This window comes from Oxyura jamaicensis, assembly GCF_011077185.1.
Source record: "Oxyura jamaicensis isolate SHBP4307 breed ruddy duck chromosome 1 unlocalized genomic scaffold, BPBGC_Ojam_1.0 oxy1_random_OJ106548, whole genome shotgun sequence".
In the NCBI taxonomy this organism is placed as follows: Eukaryota; Metazoa; Chordata; class Aves; order Anseriformes; family Anatidae; genus Oxyura; species Oxyura jamaicensis.
The window spans coordinates 8,920-32,733 of NW_023303231.1; the positions used below are offsets into that span (position 1 = coordinate 8,920).

Consider the following 23,814-nt stretch of genomic DNA (forward strand, 5'->3'; position numbering starts at 1 on the left):
AGTACCCTTCCTTTTTAAGAAATAAAATGTATATTCCACTATACTGAGATTCAGTAGTTTTGTTCTCTAGATATTATACAGTGTGCTATACACCTCAACTGCCAGCATGACACCTGCAATTCGCATTACAATTGATCAGCTGTGTCATATCTTCCTCTTCCTGTGATTAGTCTCTTGCTGTTTCCCATGTGTTAACTATTAGATGTGAAGGTAACACGTATACCATTTTACCTCTTTTTTTTCTAAATGAATTGATTTCAAAAACACTGCAGGGTGTTCTCCCCACCCCACCCCACCCCATTTTTGGTCCTCCTGGAGTGACTGAGTTCTTATAGGTAAGGGGAGAAATCCTAACTAGCAGTTAGCTGCAGAAACTTTGTTTTTGTGTTGTCTGTTACTTTGGGACTGACTACAGCCTTGAAATAATCAGAACTTAGTTTTCTTTCTGTTGTGGGAAGAAGCAGAGTTTAGAGTAAATAGGTCTTGAATATGAGGATAGCTTTTTTCATTCCTTTCCTTTGTAACCTAGTGGAAAGGAGGGGTAAGAAATGCCTGCTATATATGCTCAGTGTCTGAGTGGAAAAGGCAGCTTCCAGAGAAAAATGTGTTTAGCTTCCTTGGCCTCTTCAGGTCTGTGATAATTCTACCTGAGATTTATGCACTCAGGGAAAAGATCACTGGCATTGTGCATCTGGAGTATTGTAGCATATCGAGAAAATACGGCAAGATAGTTTGGTTCTTTGCTTTTGTTAGAAGTATTTGGTTATGGTTAGTGATGGGGGGCACAGGTAAGAAGGCAGTCATATTTCAAAGAGGAAGGATGAAAGGGGGGAGATGGAATTTCTGATCCAATTGTACAGGTGGAGACTTAATCCACATGGGTGTTCGTCACCAATAATTTTGACATCTGAGGGAGGGAAGAGGTATCTAGTCAAGGCATTATGTGAGGTCCACGGAGACTGGGTTGGCCTCTTGTTCGTCAGGATAATCTTGAAATGTATACATGAAGATGACAACCTGCAACCTACCATGGTGGATTAGCAAATAAGTTCATATAATTTTGGAGTGGGAAGAAAGTGTAAATGAGTTGCTCTTCTCTGGCTGTTTTCCAGAGCCATGGAATGATTAGTGACTCAGACGATTTGTGCATGAAAGCTAAAAGCTGTTTAGAGGGAGTAGCCTGACCTGTACCATGTACTGAAGGTCAAGGACATGACCTGGCCAAGTCAAAGAATTGCAATAGAAACTGCGTGGATACAAAGATGTGTTGGATGTATCCTGGCATTTCTTGGCCTTAATACTAGAATCAGTGGAAGATATTTAGTGTTTGTTCCCTGTTATAAGGACAGCTGGCAGCAGCATGAATGTTGTGCATTATGCAGTGCCTTCTTTTCAGGGAGATTGTATGTTCTCTAGGGTGGGTGGGGGGTGAGCTTATGAATGTGCCAACTCTGCACATTGTATTGCTAGTTCCCTTCAGGAAATGAAAGTGCTTTCTCTTGTTTGTAGCTGTTAGTGATCTGAAAGATGGAAAAAAAGGCAACATCTTACTTAGCCTCCTTCCTGTTGCATGCTGAGGGGGATCTGCAGACCTCAGGACTCAAACTGTATTCCTTTTTGTTCCTTCTGTCCTGCTCTGCTCTGATCCACAGAGGAGTAAGGAAAGGATCTGTCTTCTGCTTGGTTTGTAGTGCTCTGTAGCTGCAGCTGGAATGCCTTGGTTGACAAAGGTGCAACAGTTGTATCCGCCAAGTTCCAGGTGTTGCTCTTGGTTGTGGCACATGGTTAAACACCTCCAGTGAAGAAAACATCTTAAGTATCTTCAGTGGCTTTCAAATGACAACTCTTAAAGCTGGGATGCCTGTTGGGCTGTGAGAGGCAAGAGTGCCTAGGCTGCAAAAGTGATTTCAACTTCCACTTGCCCCTGAATTCTCCTTCAGCCATTTTATGGCATTGAAGCCCTGTGTGAGTGTTTAAACAAGAAGAATGGAGTCAACCGAAGACCAGGCTGATACCTTCTCTGCTGATATTCAAAGCTGGGAGGCAGCCTACTATGTGGAGTAGTAGCAGGACCTGCAGCAGGGTGGGCGTCCCAGCTGCTAGGTGGAACATTGCTGGAGATCCTGTGTATATACCAGACTCCCCAGCCAATGTTACCTGCAGTACGACAGCGCAGCCCCTCACCTGTCCTGGAATGGGAGGCAGAGGGGATGGCGACACAGTTGTGTAAAGAGGCCTCAGGGCAGGAGGTCTGCCCTGCCCCAGCTGCTGGGAGGAGAAGGCAGTCAGGGGGAGGAGGTGGGAAGGGAGATCAGTGCTGCGTGGGAGAACCAAGCAGGGCTGAGGAGTGAAAAGGCAATAGAAGAAAATGGAGTGAACCAGTCAGGAGGGATTCAAGCCAGAAGTTGGCTGTTTATGTTGGAAAGGTAGGGGTGGGGGATGTCCCAGGAAATAATAGCAAGAAGGCAACATGGGTTGTTATGTGGAGTAAAAGGAAAGGCACTGGCGGTATTCCAGATGTGGCAAGAAGTGAGTTCATGTACCTTTTCCTTTTTGTGCTTGATGACAAGTTTAATAAGGTCAAAGCTGACTCTTGAATGTCTTAATCCTGAAATTTGCTTCCAGCCTGTGAGAAAACAGGCTTAGCAACCCAGTTCTGCTTGAGCCCTCGAGCAGCAAGCCTTTGAGTGAGACCCACAGAAGCAGCGTGCTGTGGCAGGAAGCCTTGTAGCCAGCAATACCAAGGGGCCAAATGTCTGCACTGCCCCACTCCAGACTTGAGCTATAGGCGCACCCATGCCACTATGCTTCTCAGCCAGCTTGTGCTTGAGAAACCTGCCTGTGAAAAGCTGCTTCCTCCCAGGGAAAAGCTGCTTCAGCCAGCTCCGGTCTTTGTAGTAAGACAGTGCATTAATTTTATTCTGGTGGCTGCTTGCTTGCTCCTAAAGCTTTATATATTACCTATATATATGTGAAATACTTAAACTGAGGAGAAGTAGCTTCCTCACCGTTCTCATGGACTGATACGCAGCCTCAGTGAAGCAAGCAGTGGATGCTCCAGTGCTACTCTCCCATTTGGGACGCTGCTGCAGCCCAGGAAAAGATGCCACTTGCAAATCCATCTCATGCTGAAGCTAAGCCCAGCTTGGTCAAGGTACAAGCCTGCAGGCCTCCTGTGGGACATGAGGTTTTGGGCCTTGCTGCATGCGTCTTCTAGGCGGTTAGGACCTGTCATGTATGCTCGCTGCCTCACGCAGCACAAGTGCCCCAAAAATCTGTGAGATCAGGACAAGTCGCAGAGCCAAGGACGTGCGCCCTACAAGTAGCTTCACCACAAGGAGCTCACTACTTTTAGTACTCCCAAGGCCTGCTGACCCAAAATGGCTCCTGGGAGCGGATGAATATCGCACTGTTGCGGTGTGCCACCATTTAGGGGGAGCAGAAAGACAGTCTCCATCAGAGCCTGGCGTGGGGGTGCCAGACCTGGTGAGGGCCTCAGAGCGTGGCTGTGGGCTGGGACACAGCACGGTCTGCAGCAGCCACTGCGAGCTGTGGGCTTGCCACCCTCATTGACAATGTAGAATTGCTCAGAAAATCAGAGCTGCTTCCTCTGCCTGTGCCCATCTGGTTGATAACACGGGGAATTGGTATCTTCAGCCCTTCCAGAGCTCCACTGTCAAATAAAGACATCCTGAGATGTGCTTAGCTGTGGTGTTTTCACCCATCTTCGCTGGCAGCGAGGAAGAACCAGAGCTCAGACTTGTCTTCAGGGCATCTCCTACGCTGTTTTTCACCAAGGCCGGGCCCGTGCCATAGTGTAAGGCATTTCAACGTTCCCCTGGTGTCCCCTCTCACGACAAGGACCCCGCGAGCGGGCGCTGCCAAATGGCGGCGGGGCGGCGCCATGATGGCGGCCCGCCGCCAGGTGGCGGTGCGGCCGCGCGCAGGGCCCCGTGAGGAGCCGAGGGGCCGCGGGAGGCTGCGGGCAGCGGCAGGGCTCCCAGCTCGGGGCAGCTCTGCTGGGAGCGTTGTCCTGATCTGTGGGCTTGGTGCCCGTGTCCGGGCACAGGGAACGCTTGGCCACCTTGTCCTGAACGCACCCCTTGCTGCCCACCGTCACGCTCCGCGCTGGAGGGTGCGAACGTGGCGCAGGGGAGAGCAAAGGTGTCTCCAGCGAGCCCGGCTCCTGCAGCGGGACGAGGCAGCCAAGGACTCGCAGAAGGGCACTCACTGCTCCCCACCGTGAGCAAGTGCTCAAGCTCCCCAGGCAGCCCCAGCACACCAAGCCCGAGGGAAATGCCTTCCTGGCCCTCGAGCTGGCTTTGTCTTGAGCCCGTGAGCAAAACAAACCAACACACCCAGCGTGTGACTAAGAGCCCTCAGGAGCCCGCAGGAGCGGCCCTGCTCCTTCTCCGTGCCTCACCCAACCCCTGTGGCTAGCCCTGGCCAGAGAGGTTACAGAGGTGAAGGAAATGAAACAGTTTCCTAAAAACCCAAAAGGCAGAGAGGTGACCTCTGCTTTGCCTCTTCAAGGATCCGGGCGGACACGGAAGCAGAAGACTAATAACACATCACCTAAAGAGGATGTGACATGCTGAGGTTTCAGCTCTGTACCTGTCCCGCTGGGGACCAGCCTGGGGACACAACTGCAGGCTTTATTCCAGAATTTCAGATGCATATGGCTCATTCCTCAAGAGGAATCTCTCTTCTCCTGCCATGCAGTCACTACCAGCAGCCACATTTCTTAACTAGGCTTCTTCTGCCCACCTTCCAGCCTGACAGGCTGTCACAGGATTTTATACCGTGGCTGGCTAGGAGCTTCTTTCTATTTTTAAGTCTCAATGTATTTGTGAGCCACATGAGCTTCTAGGAGTATGGATCAGACTTTTGCCCTAGCATATATTCATGATGCACAGAGCATATCCCACCTCAGCCTCCCCTGTTTCAGATTAAACAAGCCACGCACTCACAATGGCTGCTTGCCAAATTCCCCTTTCCCTAATGGCTGGGCTCGGTACCTGTCACAGGTTAAATCCACCCTTCCTGAAGACGGATGGTTAGCCCAGCCTCTGCAATACTGTGTGAAGTGGTTTGTCTCACCAGAAAATTCTTTGCTAGGCATGTCCTTGAAATTAGTATCTCCATGCAGAGCCCAAGTTGCAGGACACAGTAGCTTCTACCTGTTGTCCATCTGGTCCAACCATCCACCTACCACCAATATTGCCCACTAATACTTTCTACCACAGTCAGCAGGAGACAACCCACAGGGCCGTGTCAGGCACCGTGCGCCCCTGCTCTGGGCTGTCTGTCTCTTGCCCTCTCTCTGATGGAGCGGGTGGCACTGGGGTCTCACGTTTCCACATGACAAGATTTTTGTTTTTCCCCTCGAGATCCCTTCCACTTGGCTTGGAGGAATTGTGATCACCTGCCGGCTGGAGGAGGAGGGAGTGACCTTTAAAGTTACAGGGAGAGAACAAGGCAGGAAAGGCAAGAAGAGGCATGCTGAAGGAGCGGAGGGAAGGCAGGGGACTATTTATGGGTGAGGAGAGGGCCTGGAGAGGGAGGGACAGGTGAGGACACACAGCACGAGGGAGGTGGAAAGGTGCAGTACAGGAGGGCTGGGAGAGGATGCTTCTGCCAGGTACCACCAACCCTATGCTTGTTCCTTTGTGGCAACAGGAGGCCTTGCTCAGGGATGGCTTAGCAGAGCCACCAGCACCAATTGCCCCTCTATGGCTAGCCTAGACTGAAGCTGGGGCTGCAGGAAGAGCTGGGAAAGTATGGAGGGGACATGTAAAAACAGCCCCCTTCTAATTTTTTCAGTTCTCATTTGCCACGTGTGCATGACCCAAGGCCTCCCAGCTCCCGTTTGCACTGTAAGGTACGTAACAAGAGACACGCAGGCATGTCTGCGGGCTGGGAGCGACGTGACATTTACCTGGCCCATCCCAGCCCCCAGCCCTTCCAAAGCCAAGAGCAGATTGGAGCCGCTGAGCTGGCTGTGCTGCTTCTGGGGAGTGGGCTGTGGGAAGGGCCAGGGGCGTCAGAGGGCAAAATAGCACTCCGTGTCCCCAGTGCGGCCGTGCCTGGGCTTGGCGCTGCTCCACGTGCCTTGTCCCTACCTCTGGAGCAGCCCAGAGCCACGAATACTGCTGACTTGGGGCAATTCCAGAGCAAACAGGGCTGTGCGTGTGGTGGCAGGTCAGGAGGACAGTGCCTCAGCCTCCCAGCCTATCTCATCCAGAAACACCTCCACCCCTCCCACCTTCTGGCCAGGAACTGAGCCATATGTCTGCTCACTGTGGGATCCTCTCCTTCCAAAGATCACCGGCTTTCACGCTGCACAAGCCAGCAGCCGGACCGCCTTGGGGAACGCGTGAGTCACTGCGGTGCGGTTATTTAAAGCGTGTCTCCCGAGTGCCAGCCACGTGCCTGCGCGCTGCAGGCTGAGGCGGAAAGCGCCGTCGGGGCCTGGGGTTGATACCCGGAGGGCCGGGCCACATGAATTATTTCCAAAACCACGAGCCCACCGTGCTTCCCAGGAGGTGCCCGTGTTGCTGCCCGTGGTCGGTCGCTGCACGCGGTCTGTCAGGCAGATGCAGGGGAGGCATCACCTGTGGCTGCTGTGCTGGCACCGGGGTTGTGCTCGGCTTCTCCCGGTGCCGGAGCGGGAGCCAGAACCTCCTCCTGAAACCTCAGGCAGCTGCGGGCTTCCAACAACTGTTAGGAAATGGATGTCTTCACTAGTAAATATTTATGGCATATTCTAACTACTCCCTGATGTTTTCCATTAGGACCGACATCCCAGAGCAATGAGTAAGCCCCAGCGAATGCCCTTCCTGGCTCAGCATCACTCAGCCGGGCCTGCCAAGGGGCCTGGCCTGTGAATGAGCACAGGCTTGGGGAAGTTCCTCTCCCCCTGCTCCTCGCTGGCACTGACAGTGGCAGGACTGCACCACACAAGCCTCAGGTACACAAGGTCCTAGGGACACACCGGGGTTAGGCTGAGCCTCGCCACCGTCCTGTCCTGCTGAGGGGCAGTGACAACCCCCAGACATCCACGTTCAAGCGGTCCCACTGGGAGGACAAGCCAGCTGAGGCCAGACCAGGCATTGCTAGGGTGTGGAAAAGGCAGCTCACCAGTGAGTGTGGCGTCCTGCCTGGCAGGGAGCGGAGAGGAGCTGAAAGAACAGGGCTTTGCATGGGGATCCCCTGCGGAGCAGCTAGATGGAAGTTCTCAGCTGTGTCTTCCTGTGAAAGGGATTTCCTCTGGTCCACTTACCCCTCCAGGAGTCTCTTGAGGCCACCAGGAGGGTCTTCTCCCTCCTCGAGCTCTCACAGGTACCTTCCTCATTGGTAACATAAAACATCTCATTTGAAAGCATCACGAAGGTGTCAGGGAAGAGATTTCTGCTAATTGCTCATTAAGCATTTCCAGAAAAAGCCAGGCTTGTCTTTTCCAAGATGTGACAGTAACAGCAGAAGAAAGATGTGCCCGGCATGGGAGCTGTTCCCCTCGCCAGGCCCTGCTCCTTCCTGCACCCCTTTTCCTCCCCACTGTCCTCCCGCCAGCGGGCTGCTGTTGCTCCTCCAGCTCTCCCTCTATAGGATATCCCCTGCTTTTATTCCTTTGCTTTCTCTGTGTAGTTTTTCTTGGGTAGACTTTGCTCTTAGCATTTCTTTTGCTCTGTCCTCGTCCTTGTCCTTTCCCCTCTCCTCACGTTGCCACATTTCTCTCCCCTGCACTCACCAGTCATGGTGGCCGCTGACCAGAACAGTGCTGGAGCCGTCAATAAAAAATAAAAATTAATAGTAAAAAAATACCCTCTCCCACAAACTGCACTGCTGCCCCAAACACCTCTTCCACCCGAGACCTTGGGCTCCAAGCCCATCTGCAGCCCGAACCTCTCCCAGCTGAGCCCTCCTCCTACACAGCCCCAGCGCAGATCTCCGCTGCTTGTTGCTACAGCTGTGAAAGCAGGGGCTGACACTGCAGGGGAGGGAGCGGAGCTGCTCCAGACACGTGCTTCATGCACCAGCTCGCTGGTTAATCTACACCAGGCCCTCGGAGGCTGATGTTTACTGTATCCGTTCTGTCCGCTGCCAGGAGTCCACGTGCTGCTGGACCACGTGCGCCTCTGGCCCTTCACGGCAGCGATGGACGTGCTCGGGGGCTGTGCAGAGCCCACGCTGGGCCTGGCCCCAGCTAATAAGCACCCAAAAGTCTTCTCCGTTGTGAAGCTGTTTCCTGGCTGTGAGACAAAGCCCGGCGGTGGGAGGCGGGCAGCCCAGAGCCGCGTCCAGGTGGGCTGACGGCCTGACACCTCGGCGACGAAGCCGGGTGAGCTCAGTCCTGAGGTATTTTTGTCATAGTGGAGCTGTGAATCGCAGCTTCCCGGCTAAATTGTGCTTGAGTAATGCTCTCATGACTTGACTATCTCCCCAACATTTTAATTAGTCATTTCTGCCTTCCCTCCCGCGACACGGTATTAGTGCGAAATTATTGTTATTAGCACAAAATGGCGGCCCTCCCGCCCACAGCCACACAGCTCTTTTCAGGCTGGGGCTGTATTCTGGTGACAAGGACCGATCTCAAAGACATTTTTGGAGCCACTGGAGGAAGAAGCATCAACGTGGTGAAACAGACCCAGCAGCAGACCTTTCGCCCCTTTTCTTCGCAGCCTACGTGGGGGGTGGCACCCAAGGGCCTGTGGTGCTCCCGCCGAAGTCAACTCCGTTGGATATTGAGTGCAAGAGGAGACACAGGCCTGGGGAAGGACAGCAAGGACAAGAGCTCGGGACAGAGAAGGTTCAGAGGGTTCATGCGTCCCTGACTGCCCTGAGCATAAGCAAGACAAGCTGCAGCCGTCCCCCTGCTTTACCCAGCGCATGGCAGGAGCTCTGAGTGCCCACAAATAACAGCCTGGTGATCCCAGAAACCTGCCTCCCTTTCGGCTTGAGCAATTAGCCCGTGCCCAACGTTTCCATTAGCAAGCGAACCAAATGATGGCATTAGCTGGCTTTGACATAATCCTGTTTGCCTACAAAGAGTACACAAACTCCCGCTTCTGTAAGCACAGCCGGAGTCAAACTGCATCAGCAGCTCTGGTCAGAGCTCTGCGCCTCTTTTTAACCAGTTCTTCAGCCTGCTCAGAAAAATCTCGCCTAGCTTTTCCTGCTTGTCATCTTGCAGGCCTTTTGCTGAGCTCTTTGTGCACTCCTGCAGTTTCTGCTGCCACTCTGCAGCCTCTCCTCTCCTCCCCGGCAGCTCCCCTGCATAGCTTCGCCTCTGGTCAGTGGGGCCCAAGTGCCTCAGGCCGTTTGCAGCAGAGGCGCAGCGCAGGAATTCAGTAAGACAAACACGTCTTTCATCAGACCGTGCCATTTGTGCCCCTCTGTCATCACGTTGCATCAGCACCCACCATGTGTCAATGCCCCGTTGCCGCTTTGCTTCTGATTAAGCCCTTCTGGAGTTTAATGAGTTTTCCTCCTTCTCTAAACCAGTGGTCATGGGTATGGTCACCCCAGTAATCCCAGGGTAATTTGGGGCATCCTGGGAGGGGTGGCAGAGCCGAACGCAGCTGCAAGCACCTTTCAAAGGCAGCAGGGTGTTTTGGAGACTTCCTACAAAGCAAGAATCCACCTTGCAAAACCCATCGTCCCAGGCAGCCAGCAGAGACTGGTCTGAACAAGCCATTCGAACCAGCTCCCCTCAGCTCCAGCCACTTCTGCAATCCTCGCCTCTGCCACCTGCTCTGTCATTAGCTCCTGGGCTGCTGCCAGTGGCTGTGGCAACACCTGAGCGACTAATTGGGCTCTTGCAGCAGCACCAAGAGCGCTGGGGAGCCCCTGCCAGCTGAGCTGGCTGCTCTGGGACGTGCTCCCGTCGCTCCGTGCCATGCAGACGTTTGCGCAAACACCGCGTTGCTGCGCGGAGGGCGGCTGGGGCCAGCCAGCGAGGGCACGTGGGGAAACGGGAACGGGAGAAGCCTTGGGGGGGGAAAGGGGGAATCAGCCCCACCGGAGGTGAGTGGTGCAGGGGAGAGTCTGGTGGAGCTGAGAAGAGACAAGAAAGAGAAGGATGGGGGAGGAGGAGTCTCCCTTCCTGGCCTGCCCGGTGAAGAGCATCCACAAGGGAGAACAGAGAGGCTCAGCTGCGGGCCAATGTGAGTGTTTAACCCCCCAAGGCAAGGTGCGAGGAGGCCAGGGCTCACCCAGCCACAGCACAAGGAGATGCTGCAGGCAGGGGTGAAGCAGGCTGTGCCCGAGGGCAGGAGGCTTTTGAGTGGCTGGGAGGTGGAGAGCCGTGGCCCTGCAGCCTGCCTTGCCCGTGGCAGGGCCTCGACAGCCAGGCTCAGCCGCTGCCACCCCAGGGTAAGAGCCTCCAAGTGACAATCACCTGCAGGAGGAAGGGTGGCGCCCTCCGGGAGCAGCAGTTGCCAATTCCCTCACCACCAACCTCCCCGATGAAATTCGGTGTTGTGCATTCATCCAAGACCAGATGTGGGGGGAGGTAAAGACCAGAGCAGCCAACGGCCTCGCCGGGCAGAGCTCCATGCCCGTTCTGCTGGCAGCACAGCTGGTGGGCCTGGACACCCTGCTCCAGCGAGGAGTTCTGGTGGTTGTGGCTCCACCACAACACTGGGCAGCTCCCACCAGCTCCCCCAGCCCTACGTGCATGGCGCTGGCTGGGGGTAAGGCAGCCGTGCAACTTGACGGGACGCTGCGGGTGGTGTAAATGCCGACGTCCAGCCCCGACTGGTTCTCGAGTATGCGGCTCTACTGGACAGGCAAGGGAGAGCCAGGTCTGCGCTTCCCCGACAAGGCTTTGCAGGGTCCTGCTGTGGTCCCCGGGTGACCCAGCACGACGAGTTCCTCCTGCTTTCCAGGAACGCGGAGAGGCGCGGGGCCCCGGTGAGCCAGGCGCTGCTGAGTGGAGCCACCAGGCTGCGGAGCAGCGGGAGACGCTCTCCTGCTGGAGCCAAGCCGGGTTGTTTTGCTGGGGCTGTATTTAACACACAGTCCACGGCGCTGCTGCCTCACAGCCGGCTTTGCACGCTTGCATTAGGCTGTGGGTGCCAACCCCCTCCGGCTCCCGACGCAGCCGACTCGTGCTGGCGATGGCTGCTCACGGGCTGCGAAGTGCCAGGCTGAAGCGTGGCCTTTTCCTCCTGAGCCGTCTCCTCCTTTCGGGTGAGAGCCCGCCCGGTGACTCAAGTCGTGAGTTTCCCTTCTCAACACCAGGACACCCTCCTTGGGGACCGACCCGGTCGCTGCCCGAGCCCGGCATCAAGCTCCCGGCCAAACCCACGCCACAGCCAAGCGAACGCGGAGCAAGGAGCAGGCGGGCACAGCTGCGGGTTCCCATTTCCAGAAACGTGTCTAAGGACAAGAGGTGGTGCGTGCTTCAGATAAATGATTGCAAGGGGGTTGAGACACCAAGGCGAAAAAACAGCTTTGCCACTTGGCAGAGCGCGGCAGTCACGTGGGGCACAGCCTGCGGGAGCAGGAGCCCGCTTCCCGGGGCTCACAATCCAAGGACAAAGCTCCTCCTGGAAGAAATGCAGGGTAGAGGGGCCGAGGGCACGGGTGGGATGCCCGCTGCGAGGACCAGCACCACGTTTGTTTCCTCAGACACATTCAGCTGGGCTCCCTCCAGCTGCTTTGCGAGGAGGCGGCACAGGGAGCCCCCATCCCTGGGAAGGCAGCAGCAGGGCCGCAGGCTAAGCTGGGGAAGCGGTCGCACAGGCACAGGCAAGAAAAGGCATTTCGGCATCTTCCTCGGCACGGAGCAGCTGTCCCATGTCCTTCTGCTAAAAAGGAGCTCCCCATTGCAGGAATTCTGACTAAAGCTGAGTGGTGAGGGGTTAAAAACAAAAATAAAAATTACAGTCACCAGTGGCTGTTCTCATTTCCAGATGCGAGCCCACCCCGCTATGAGAAGTCACTGTGGATGAACATTCAGAACAGGGGACGGGTTCTGCACACAGCTGGAGGCTTCCTTCGCTCAGCGAGTACCCCAGAGGTAAGCCTGAAGCGAGCTGCAGCTCCTGCAGGAGCACAGAGAGCAAAGCAGCCATCCTGCAAACAGCACGCCCGCCCCAGTGAGCGCTGCCTGGGAAGGCTCTGCCTCCACTCCAGCCCCTGCAGGAAGAGGAGCCGGGTATTTCAGGAACTCCCTTGACCGCATGGCTCCAGGGCCCTGCGCACCAAATGCCAAGAATCCCGCTCCCTGCTCTCCCCAGGGAGCTGTATCTCAGGTACCGACCCCGTCGGTGAGGCAGCCTCCCCTTCTTCCCCTGCTATTTTCGGCAGCGGGAGGCGGGAGCTGCCCTCGCTGTGGCACATGAGCAGGGCTGGGCTGCTCCCACCGCAGCAAAGCCTCCGCCGAGCTCCCCCCCAACCCAGCGCCTGCGAGGGGAGGGCACCCAGTGCTGCTCCAGGCCCCGGGAACCCTGCACCGCCCTGCCTACACCCCCCAGGCACAGCAGCTCCCACCGCAGGTCCCTCCGAACAGCACCAGACGACACAGAATTATTATATCATGCTTTTAATACAAACTTAAAAAAATCTGGAACAATAGAAACTGTACAGATTTGATCAACCTTTGTTTTTTTTTTTTTTTTGTTTTTAACTAGATCTCTAGACACACCACTGTCCCGTTCCAAAATATTGCACAACATTCTGAATACAAAACTCTGATTGTATTCCTCCTTCGCTAAAGAAAAAAAATAAGGAAAAAAAAAAAAAAAAAAAGACAGCAACCCCCTGGTTCCCCCTCTCAGTAGCCCCCTTCTTGGAAAGAAACCCAGGCGAAGCGCACACAGAAACCCTCCGCACGGAGACATACAGACTTCGGTCCTCTCTCACTCATTCTCTCCACAAGGCAACTGTCGACTCACTCCTCGGAGAGGGGCGGGAGGGAAAGGAGGGAGGCTGAGTGGGGAGAAAGGACTCTTCACCGCTTTTTTCTAAAGTTTTTTTTCCTGAAAAAATATTTTTCTCTCCTCTTTTTAAGAAAAAATCTTGAAAAGAAAAAAATTACATTTTTTTTACGTTAGAAATATACATATATTATATATACCTCTTACATTTTACAAATGTAGCAAATTATTCAATACAAACGGACGTCAACAAAAAGAACACAAACCCATAAAAAATAAAAGTTAAAAAAAAAATTCTCTCTTCTCTTCCTAAGAAACCAGGTAAATTAGTGCAGGTTTTAAAAAATAAAATTGAAGCTGAACGCCTACATCCAAGACTAGAAAAGACCCGAAAAGGCCGTTAGTTTCCCTTGCTGCCTGAGGCTGGAGGAACGTTTCTGAAGCACGCTTTTTCCCGTCAGGACGCGGAGGGGTTGGTCCCTCCTTCCACTCGCACCATGGTTTTTCACACGGGTGTGACACGCGGGGCAGGGCAAAGCGGCATCGAAGCTTCACACGCACGAGCAGGAGGCGGGGAACCTCGCCTCTCCCCTCTTGCCCTCTGCCAGAGAGGGGCGCGCCGTCCCGCAGGCGGCTGTGGGGACGCTGGGGGACGCGGGGGCAGCCAGGTCCCGCGGGGCTGGCGGTCAGCAGCACGCTCCCGGGGAGAGGGAGGGGGTGGCAGTGGTAACATCCGCAAGTGGGGGGTTAAAACCCAACAGAAAACCAAGCAAGAAAGGAAAACCCGACAGCTCAGCTGTTCCCGAGCCCCCTGCCCCAGCTACGGACGCCGTTTCGGGGAAGCCGCCTGGGCTCCGCTCCCCTCACCCACCCGCCGTGCCGGTCATAGCTCGATGGCGGCACGCGGCCCGCTCGGGCTCTGCCTCTCACGGCCACCCCGTGAGGTGGAAGCTCTCCTTGACGAGGTCTGAGGAGCAGCAGCCTCCCCGGGACAGCCCCGCTGCCTCTGCGGAGGCTCACTGGCAGCACAGCTACGGGGAAGCTCAAGGAGAGGGAAAAGCACAAGCTGGAGCCCCTCTGCCCTGAACAGGGACGTCCTGGGGGAGCACGCCGGTTCGGCAGCCACGGGAGAAGTGGGTTTCAGAGGGTGCTCCAGAGACATTGTTCAAAGAAAACCAAACCCGAGGTTTGGGAGGCAGCAAAGAGCTTATTTTTCTTTTAAAACACGGAACCTCAAAGACTGGAGTCTCATCACCGTCCTCTTTGCCCTCCTCCATACTCCCACCACAGCCTCCGGGGAGGCCTCCGTCCCGCCTGGAGGTCCCAGCCCCACTGGGCACGCGGAGGCGTTCCCTGTGCCGCAGGGACCCTGACGCAGAAGCGACCTGCAGACCCTTACACCACCACTCAAGACAGCAGCTTCAACAACGCAGCCCTTCCTCTTCCCCAACAGTGCCGCCTCTCCAACTGAAAAGGAAAGAACCCCCTCTCCGAGATCAAAGAGACAAAATTCACAGCCGGCAACGAGAACTCGGACCTAGGACCGAAGGCTCAGCACCGCCCCCGGGGCGGGCGGGCAGTGTTTGTGTACCATGGGGCTGCCCCCCGGTGCTTCCAGCGCACAGCCCCAGCCCGGCGAGCCCGGAGCACCGCCAGTGCGACGCCCTGAGCCCGCGGGCACAGCCGGTGCTCTCCGTCCACACGCAGAACCCTAACAGCAGAGCCCAGCCCACCCGCACGCCGTCAGGGCGCGGCCCTCCATCGACACCGGGGAACGGGAGCGCTGTGACCGACGTCTGCACCACTCCTGGGCTGGGGGAACGGGAACCGAACAACCCGAGGCTCGTTTGAGGAGTAAAAAAGTTGAGTAGGAAAAAAGCACAGGGACTGAGTTAAAAAACAAGTCAGTGCTTCAGGAGCGTTGCCAGCACAGCGCAACAACACCGGGCTCTCTCATTTTCCAAGAAGCTATATTTATAAGATTTGAATATTTTCTGTATATTTCTAGTTTTCTTTTCTCTCCCTCTTTTTATTTTTTTTGTGTGTGTTGTTGTTGTGTCCCCCCTCCCGCCCCCCCCCCCAATACTCTCCTTCCTGGTGTTCAGTTGGCCAGGACGACAGGCTGGAACGACTGGCTGGGGTACTGCATGGCGTTCAGGTTGTAGCTGAGTCCTTCCACGAAGGGAGACTTCTCCAAGAAGAGGCTGTTGGTGCTGCCGCCGAAGACCTGAGCCATATCGAAGGTGCCGCCCGCGCCGGCGCCGAACTGCGAGGCCGGCGGGATGCTGCTGGCCTGGCTCTCGCCGGCACCGCCGTCGAAGAAGAGGCCGCCGGCTCCCGGCGAGCCGCCGCTGTAAACGAACTCCTTGGCGTTGGGGGAGAGCTGCGACTGCGGGGCTTGGCTCCCAGCGCTCCCGACGAAGTTCAGAGAGTGCATGGACAGGGAGAGGCCCTTGTGCTTCAGCAGGTTGGTGGTGGGAGACCGGACCATCCTCGGCTGCGGCGCGGCCCCCGCTCCGCTGCCCCCTCCCCCGGCTCCTCCGCCCTTCTTCATCTTGGTCGAGCCAAACTTGGTGGCGGCGAACGTGGCGGTGGTGAAGGTGATGGGCTGCGCAGAGCGCGGGATGAAGGTGGGGCTGGGCGACTGGCCGAAGGAGGGGGACGGGGAGTTGGACAGCGAGTTGTCCTGGCTGCCGATGGGGACGAACACCTGGGCGTCGGGGTTGAAGCTGCTCTTGATTTCTTTGTCCAGCTCCGCGGCTTGGCAGCCCTCGCTGTCGTCCAGGTAGAGGACCTTGACGGAGCCCTTCTCGCCGATCTGGTAGGACACCTCGAAAGGATCGATCCAGACGCTCAGCTCCTCCGGCACGTTGGCGCGCACATCCTCCACCGCCAGCCCGCTGCGCTTGGCCGCCAGCTCCACCACCGGGTCCACCGTCTCCCCGATGTGGACGCAGCGATAGCCCGATCCCTTCAGAGGCTTCTCCGGGTACCAGTGACCCTCATATTTCTTCTTCAGCAGGCGCTCTAGCTCCTCACCGAACAGGTCCGCCCGCCTCCGAGGAAGCTTGTTGTACAGGTATGAGATGATGAAGTTAAGAGCAACTTTAATCTCCAGATGCATACTCCCTTCGCAGCAAGCAAGTCAGGGCAGCGTATTGAAAGAAACAAGGTGACACACACACATAGACGAGATTTGGCTCCAAGCAGACCTAGGAAAAGAGAGGAAAAAGAAGGATGGAGATGAGCAAAAGGAATGAGTCTCCAATTCTGTTGAGATGAACAGCCGTGCTGCTCCATGAACAGAAGCAGGACGAGAAGCTTGCAGAACGAGCAGTGCTGCTCGCTAGGGGTCTGCCCAAACATACCAGCCCTCAAACAGAGATGCTGGTGGGGAAGAGCCTCCCGGTCCTGCGCAGAAGGAATAGGAGCGTAGCTGCTCTCAGCAGTAGGCTACACTTACCTCGCTGCCAAGTACCGCTGCTGACACCAGGCAGGCCACCTGGCTGCTCTGGCAGGGCCACGGCAGCACAGCGAGTGTGCCTCCCCGCGCCCGGCGGCTTCCAGCAGGGCTCACCTGCGCCCGGCCGGCCGGAGCACACGAGCACCACCCGAAAAGCCTCGTGACTCGCTCGGCACCGGGACAGCGGGGCCAGCCCCTCCTCGGGGAGGCTAAGGAGCAAGGGAGGGTGCTGAGGCACCAGCTGCCAGGCCGTGTATGCCACCCCTTGACTGGCAAGCACATCGGTATCTTATTAAGTGTACCCGGTGGAGGCTCTGCCTACCTACGAGCCTAAAATCCCAGCTTAATTTGGATGGGGGCAGGGCCGTAAGACACGTAGGTGCCGACAGCCTGTCCACAGTTCACATCCCTGATCCCTGCGCTGGAGGCCGAGCTGTGCCAGGAGCCGGTACCTGCTTAATAAAACCCAGAACTGCTTGCTGATGACTGAAGCCTTCCTTTCTTCCCTCCCTCCCGAGGACGTCCCTGGAACTGGGAGAACCCACAGAAGCCCGGCGTGAAGCCACAACACGCAGCTCTCCCATTACACGCGGATTTGGGAGTGTTTGCCGGGGCACAAACCCCCCAGGTAGGTCAGCACCGCGCTCCGCCGCCCATCCAAAGCAATCGAATCCCACAGCTATTTCACGAGGAAGCACGCTTCCAGCAGCCCACACGCCTCACCGCGGGCGAGCAGAATATCCAGTTTTTAATTGGCGGCTTAGTCAGAGGCTGCTCAGCCTTCAGCTGCCCTCACCTTGCTCAAACAGACACACCGCGTTCAACCGTCTTCCTAAAATGGGCTTCGGGGATGCTCTCACGCAGCGCTCGGCGGTGTTTGCGTCGTGTGCCAATTATTTGGGGGTGGGGACGGAGCACAAACATCGGGTGTCAGCAATCCCCTGGGAGACCGGGAACCCCGGCAGCACGGCCACGTACCCAGGCCAACCTCGGCCAGGAGGCGGAAGGACTGACCAGACTTGTTTGCTTGGTCGGGGTTAGTGGACGAAAAGAATTAAATAAGCAAATTCTAAGGAAACCCTCAAGTATTTTTAGGCTTTGTTACTAAAAAAGCAGGGTGTGGATTCTGTGCTTTTTTTTTCAGTACTAATCCGAGTCCAAGGAGGCTTAGTTTAAGGACTACGGCAACCAAAAGCAGATCCCACACCTCGAGTCTGCCAACAACGAGGTCAGTTCGGGAAGGAATTCCTTTCAGGTTTAACTCAGCAACAAGAAAAAACACAGGAACAAGAGGATGGAAATGCAGGAACCAAGCCTTGCCTTTAACACCTGCTTTAAGGAATTCCTGAGGTGTAAAACAAGTTGTGTTGGGGCGCTGGGGCCTGACCACGAATGGATGAACACCGAAGGAGAAACAAGCAACCAGTTTTTGCAGGGCCCAGCAAGGAGGTGCCATTTCCAGAAGGTAGGCGAGCCAGTGCTGAGACAAAGCCCTTTCTAGAGAAAATGGCATCAAGCAAAACCCCGAAGAGCCCATCTATAAGTGTTAGAGAGCATGTGTAGGGCCCGTGCTACCTCAGGCGGGGTTATGCGGCACCCCGCTGGACCTTTGGCTGTGAGGCACCTGGGGCAGCTTGGGATCCCTGCAAACTGTGCGGGAAGGGAACGGTTTGTTCATCCTGTGTGGTAAATCCTAACCCAGACGCCAAGTTTAGTAAGAAATGCACATTTACAGGCTGAGAATGGCACAGAGCCGTGCTTGTCGCCGCCCTCGGTGGCACCCCACCGCCTCAATGCGCTCTGAGGAGCCCCCATGCCCATCGACCTTCCGCAGAAGGCAGCAAGGAGACAACTACAGCTCGCTGCCTCCCCTCCTTTTCCTTTTGCCGAGGAGGGCTCCCCCTGTCTAAAAGGGGCACGCTCTGTAAATTAAACACCACAAGCGCGGGTTCATCAGCCGAACGGCACCCGCCGTGCCCCCTGCCCGCCCTGCCCCTCAGGGGGGACACCCGGCGGCCATTAGCGGTGACCCAGCCGCGGCGCCTCCCGCCGGCCGCGAGGCACGCTGGGACTTGTAGTCCGCGCGCCCCCCCCCCCCCCCCCCCCTCCCCGTGACCTACTTCCCCTCCGAACTACGGCTCCCCGCCGGCCCCGGGGGGGGGGGCCCGGCCCGCCGCCCCGGCTCTGCCTCGGCGGGGCAGGGCGCAAAATTTTCCACGGCACATGCGCCCCGCCCGCACCCGCCCCGCAGCGCGGCGCCGGGGGCCGCCGGGCAGCCGCCGCCCCCCTCTCCCCTCCCTCCTCCTCCTCCTCCCTTTCCTCCGCCAAGGCCCGGAGCCCCCAGCCGGGCACGGCCCAAGGACGGGGGGCAGCCACTGCCCCCCGCCCCCCCCCAGCAGCCGCAGAGCCCCACAGCGGGGCTGCCCCCCCGGTTAAGGAGCCTTTGTTACAGCGGGGATGGGGATAGGGGGGTGTGGGGACGGGGGGAGCCCCTACACCGGTGACTTTCACACACCCCTCCGCCCCCCCCCCCAAGCTCCGCTGGCCGCCCGGGGGTTAGGGGAGCAGCCCCACAGCCCAGCCCCCAAAGGGGGCCCTCAGCCCCCACTTACTTTGTCCTCGGCTCCGGGGGGGGCTGCGTGCTGGTCCCTGCCCCGTCCCTCGCCTTCTCCCTGCCCGGCGCTGTCCTGCGGTTCCCTCCGCGGGGCGGGGTCCTCCCTCCGCGGGGCTGAGGCCCGGAGGTGCCGGGGGACGGCCAGGAGGTGAGGTGCGGGTACCGCTGCCCTGCGCCGCCGCCGGCCTCGCCTCGGCCCGGAGCCGCCCGCGCCCTGGCCCCAAGTGAGCCAACTCACGGCAAACTTTCACCCTTAGCAACCCCGCGCACGGATCCGCGCTGCCGCCCCGCGTGATGCGGCCCCGGGGGGCGGGCCGGGACTACTTCCCTCTGCCTCCGCCCCTCAGCGCCTCACGGGGCGGGGGGTGGGGGGGGGGAGGGCGCGTGTCTGTCTTTCTTCCCTTCCTCCACCACTTTTTATTTATTTATTTATTTATCTATTTATTTATTTATTATTTCTTCCGGGGGGAGCGGATTGAGCGTGGATCAAGCGGCCGCGGGGGGGGCTGGGGGTGGAGGAATTGACCCGCGGCTTAGCCCGGTCCCTGCCCTGCCTGGAGCCCCCTCGGGGATCACCACCGTCCCCTGAGGCGACGAGACCGAGCCGCTGGAGCCGCCCCCGTGCCCCCCGCCCCCGGCTCCGCGGACTACTTAGCCGCCTCACACCCGTGCGCCTCCGCCCCCAGCGTAGGGCCGGCCCGGACGCGGCGGAGGCGAAGGGCCCGCAAGGTGCGCGAGCGGCCCCGTGCTAAAAATAACTGCGGCGTGTTAGCAACAGCGTCCCCATTGGCCGGCCCGGCCCGGCGGCGCCTCCGGATTGGTGCGCCGCCTCAGCCAGTGAGCAGCTGGGGGTGTGCGCGCGGCGCGGGGGCCGCCGGGAGTTGTAGTTCCACCGCCCCGTCGCGGTTCCTGTCACGGAGAGGCTGAGCCCGTGAGATCCTCCCGTTTCGCTTGGTTCTGAGTTCCCCCGGAAAGTCTCATCCCGGAGTCGGGTTTAATCTTGTAATTCGATGTTCTCGGCACACGGGCTGACGTGCAAACGTTTAATTTACACCCCTTTTCTAAAGGGATGAGCACGAGGGCCTCCAAAGCCGCTCCCCGTCCCCCTGGTTAAATAATTCTCCTTGGCATCCGTCCCCCAGACACTAAAATACCCAGTTACAACAAACATCAAGCTCCTCTCTTGCCCTACGTCCACCAAGACCTTCAGCATCTTTCTGGGCTTTGCTTCTCCTGCCTTGCTCAGGACCCCTTTCCCTGAGGGATTTTGGGTGCTGCCTTTGGGATTTTCGGTAATTTGCCACCGAACAGGACTTCTGAAGCCAGTCAATGCCACGCATTCAGCAGTTTAATACCGTCCTTTCCTTTCCAGACACTGCAACAGCAGCCACCGTCGCTCATATTCTCACTGATAAAAACAAAAAACAAAAACAAAACAAAACAAAAAAAACTTTGGAACATTTTTCTCCTGTAGGGGAAGGGAGAGAAGGGGAAGATTTATAAGAGCTATTACGAGCAGCCTTATTTTCATCGCTTCTGGTTTAAAGGGAATTCAGCTACAAAAGAACACGCTTTTTCTAATGCTCCCTTGCTTAGCTGGAAACCAAATCCTGTCAGGCAGCGACCAGGAAATTAAAAATGACGGCGCTATTTTTAGCACCATTAAGAAAAAAAAAAAAAAAAAAAAAAAGCAATTACATCGCTAAAATGCTATTGTTGTTTTAATAAGGTGTTACTAAGAGGGCGTCACACGTTAGGGCTCTTTAAAATACCTGCGCCTTGACCACGCTCCTTTAATTATCTGCTCACTGCTACGCACGCACGCGGAGGAATCCTGTCACCGGAGGAATCCTGTCACCAGAGGAATCCTGTACCAGAGGAATCCTGTCACCAGAGGAATCCTGTCACCGTATCCGCTCCCGCATTCTCGGCCATTTGGCTGTTACGTCAAGGCAAAGCTCCCCGGGCACCCGCGCACGGACAGGGCCGGAATTGCCAAGCCGCCAGGGCAGAGCGAGCCCTGCCGGGTGGCTGAACGCCGAGGAAGGGCAGGCAGGTTAGAGCCGGGCACAATTAACAGCGCCCGATCCTGAATCCTCTTTACATTCAAGTCACACGACAACCTCAAGGAAATGGAGTTTTTTTGTTGTTCCCCTGCTATCGACATAGGCAAAATGACAACTCCAGCTGATGCCCATAATGAGAAGATAACAGCTCCTGTGCAGAGAAGGGTTCTGAAGCAGGATTTCATCTGTGCGGCTCCCCCAGGGAAAGCTCGAGGTGGACTCGGGGCATTTGCTTACCTTCATTTTTAATTTATTAAAGGTAGTGCTTCAGGCTCAAGGGCTTTGTCAAGACAAAGTCTAGGTGATTCAATGGGCTGGAGGTGTGTTAGGAGAGTTATTTGCTGAGCTCAGTTGGAAGTTGTGACACCGTAGCTGGTCTTTGGTCTGAAGAGGCATGGAACAGGGAACATCCCGGTTTCAAAAGGCAGCGATGCCTTGTTAGTACTGGCAACAGAGGCCAATTTCTTCATAGGCCGAGAGTTCCCATGTTTCTCCTCCCCCCCAGTGTAAACAACTGAAATAAAAGGATTTTTTACTTATTACATAACATCCTTTGGATTAAAAAAAAAAAAAAAAAAAAAAAAGGAAAAACCGCAGTTAACTCTACCTAGAAAAGTAACGGCAGGACAGCATTTAGCTCCCCACAGCCAGGATTCGCAGCCAGCACCGCGGGAGCTGAGCTGCCACCAAGAGGCCTTGTCCCTCCCACCCTTCCTGGCAGCTGTCCTACAAGTCCTTCCCAACCCTGAGTCGCCTGAACTGGGATCCCCACGGTCTGGTGATGCCCTTCCAGGCCTCGGCAGGCACGCAGGAGCAGGACGCTTCTTGTCCCGCTCCCCATTCCCCACCCCAGCAAGGAGGCTTCCCCTCCAGCACGTGCTCTGGTCCTCAGTACCACCAGGAAATCTTGTACCGGCCAAGAGCTGTTTCAATGAGTTTCACTTTGTTTATCTGTTTCGGTAACAAATACTGCACTTTCCCGGTGGCCGCGCCTCGGTTTCATTTGCTGGTGACCAGGAATATTACCACGCAGGCAAGACTGACTTTTTCCAGGCTGCCCAACTGCATCCATTGCCCTTGTCCGCACGAGCAGCTTTAGGGCAACGTCCTGTCCGTGCTCTGAAAGAACCAGAAAGGCAGCGGCGCTGAACTGAGCTGAGCAACATTTGGCATTCTCCCCAGGGCTGTCCGAGCAAACAAGGCAAAGGGAAAAGAGCCCGTCCCTCCCTCTCTCCACCTGCCCAGTGACTCGGAACAACCAGAAACGGCAGCTTCACTCCCATCGCTGCCAGGACGCAGACCGATATACCCGGCAGCGAGAGGGCACCGCGAGTGCCAAGAAAGTAAGTGTGCTCAGCACTTGGGGGTGGGGGAAGGCACGGGGAATCTCGGATCTCTATAGCAACCCCTGGCTGCCTGATCCTGCTAAATGATCACGAACAAGGGCTGCTCCAAAACTAGATCTTCTAGGGGTCCCTGCACCAGGAGCGATAACAGAGAGAAGAAGTAATTCAAACTTAATTTCCTTCCGCCCTTGCCGAATGACTTTTCTCAGCTTAGAAACTTCGGGGAAAGACAAGAAAGCAGAAAGGATACGTACAAGCCTTCTGCGTTCCTCGTGTGGTAATCTGGGTGGCCTCACTGAGGGCAAGTGATAAATTCTGGCCAAAGTGATAAAGTTCCAGGTACAAAAAAATCCGCACGTCATGCGCCGGTTTTAAAGAAACACGGAATTTAACACAGCTGAGAACGGCTACGACATGAGCTTCCAAGCCAGGAACAAGAGCGAGCCGCTTATTCTGGCAGAAATAGCTTGAGAGAAGGGGTCTGAAGGGAACTGAGTATCTTGGCAAATGGCACCCACGTTAGTGAAAATTAACCAGAAACCGTGTAAGGGAACCACGGTGCAGAGAAAACATACAGACGCTCTCAGGACTGCAAAAAGCTTGAAGGAGAAAAGCTGGCAATTAATAGCTGGGGGGAGGGAGGGAGGAGCAGCTGAGATAGCTGTAGGAGCAGTCATGGCTACAGCCAGCTGCAGCAAGAAATGACTTCTAAGGGAAGGATTACAACTTGTCTGCTTGTTTTCACTCTTCACTGAAACACCTGAACAGCTGTAACGGGCAGAAGAGGCACTTAAGACACAAAGGAGTTGGAAGAATCAGTACTAGCTTCGGGGGAATAACTGAAGTCCCAGAAGGTGCCGTATGCAGGCTCTACAGCCTGAGACTGGGCGAAGAGGATCCCCTTGGCGTAGGGCACGCTCTGCTCTGCCTCTGGGGCATGCTGAGGTAGGCCCCTATTTAACCATCCGGGGCACGCACGCGGTAGCAGGGAACCCAGTTATGCCTCTGCATAAAGGCAGCCGTTCCCAGCTCTCTGCTGAGCAAACAGACCACTTTTAGCCTGGGCTGGTATTTGACAACCAAGCAGCCTCTGGTTTTCAGCACGCATGGGGCTCACAGCCTAGAACACAATGGTTGGTTTCCCGTTACAGCAGGGAAGGCTTTAACTTATTCACAAGAACAGGACGGCGAGTCAAATAGCTTAGTGGGTTTTAGAAAGGGATTGGGTGTTTGCATGGTGAAACAACATCCCCCGCCGTATTAGCCGGGATAAGGGTTACCAGCTCAGCGATCCTCGCGCTGCGGGACAAAATGCTCAGTGGCTGGGATCACACGCACACAAAAGCGATAGCCGTTCCCCGAAGCTCCTTGCAGCAAGGTCACGGGGCCGCAAGCAGCCGCTGTCCGAACCCAGATAACCCGCTGTGCAGTTCTGGCTGGG

At 56.3% G+C, this 23,814-nt stretch overlaps 1 protein-coding gene and 1 long non-coding RNA gene across 2 annotated transcripts; both read right to left on the bottom strand.

Moving 5' to 3' along the window:
* Positions 1-300: 300 nt before the first annotated feature.
* On the bottom strand, positions 301-22,669 carry LOC118156916. The gene is made up of 4 exons (XR_004746494.1): positions 22,628-22,669; positions 21,265-21,541; positions 434-445; positions 301-312 (listed from the first exon to the last, which is right to left on the bottom strand). It is a non-coding gene; the product is annotated as an uncharacterized LOC118156916 (long non-coding RNA).
* Positions 14,796-19,021, bottom strand: LOC118156914 (protein Tob2-like). Its single transcript, XM_035311140.1, has 2 exons — positions 18,960-19,021; positions 14,796-16,096 (listed from the first exon to the last, which is right to left on the bottom strand). Exon 2 carries the CDS (start codon positions 16,006-16,008, stop codon positions 14,986-14,988), a length of 1,023 nt encoding a protein of 340 aa, XP_035167031.1. The 5' UTR covers positions 16,009-16,096; positions 18,960-19,021; the 3' UTR covers positions 14,796-14,985.
* Positions 22,670-23,814: the final 1,145 nt, after the last annotated feature.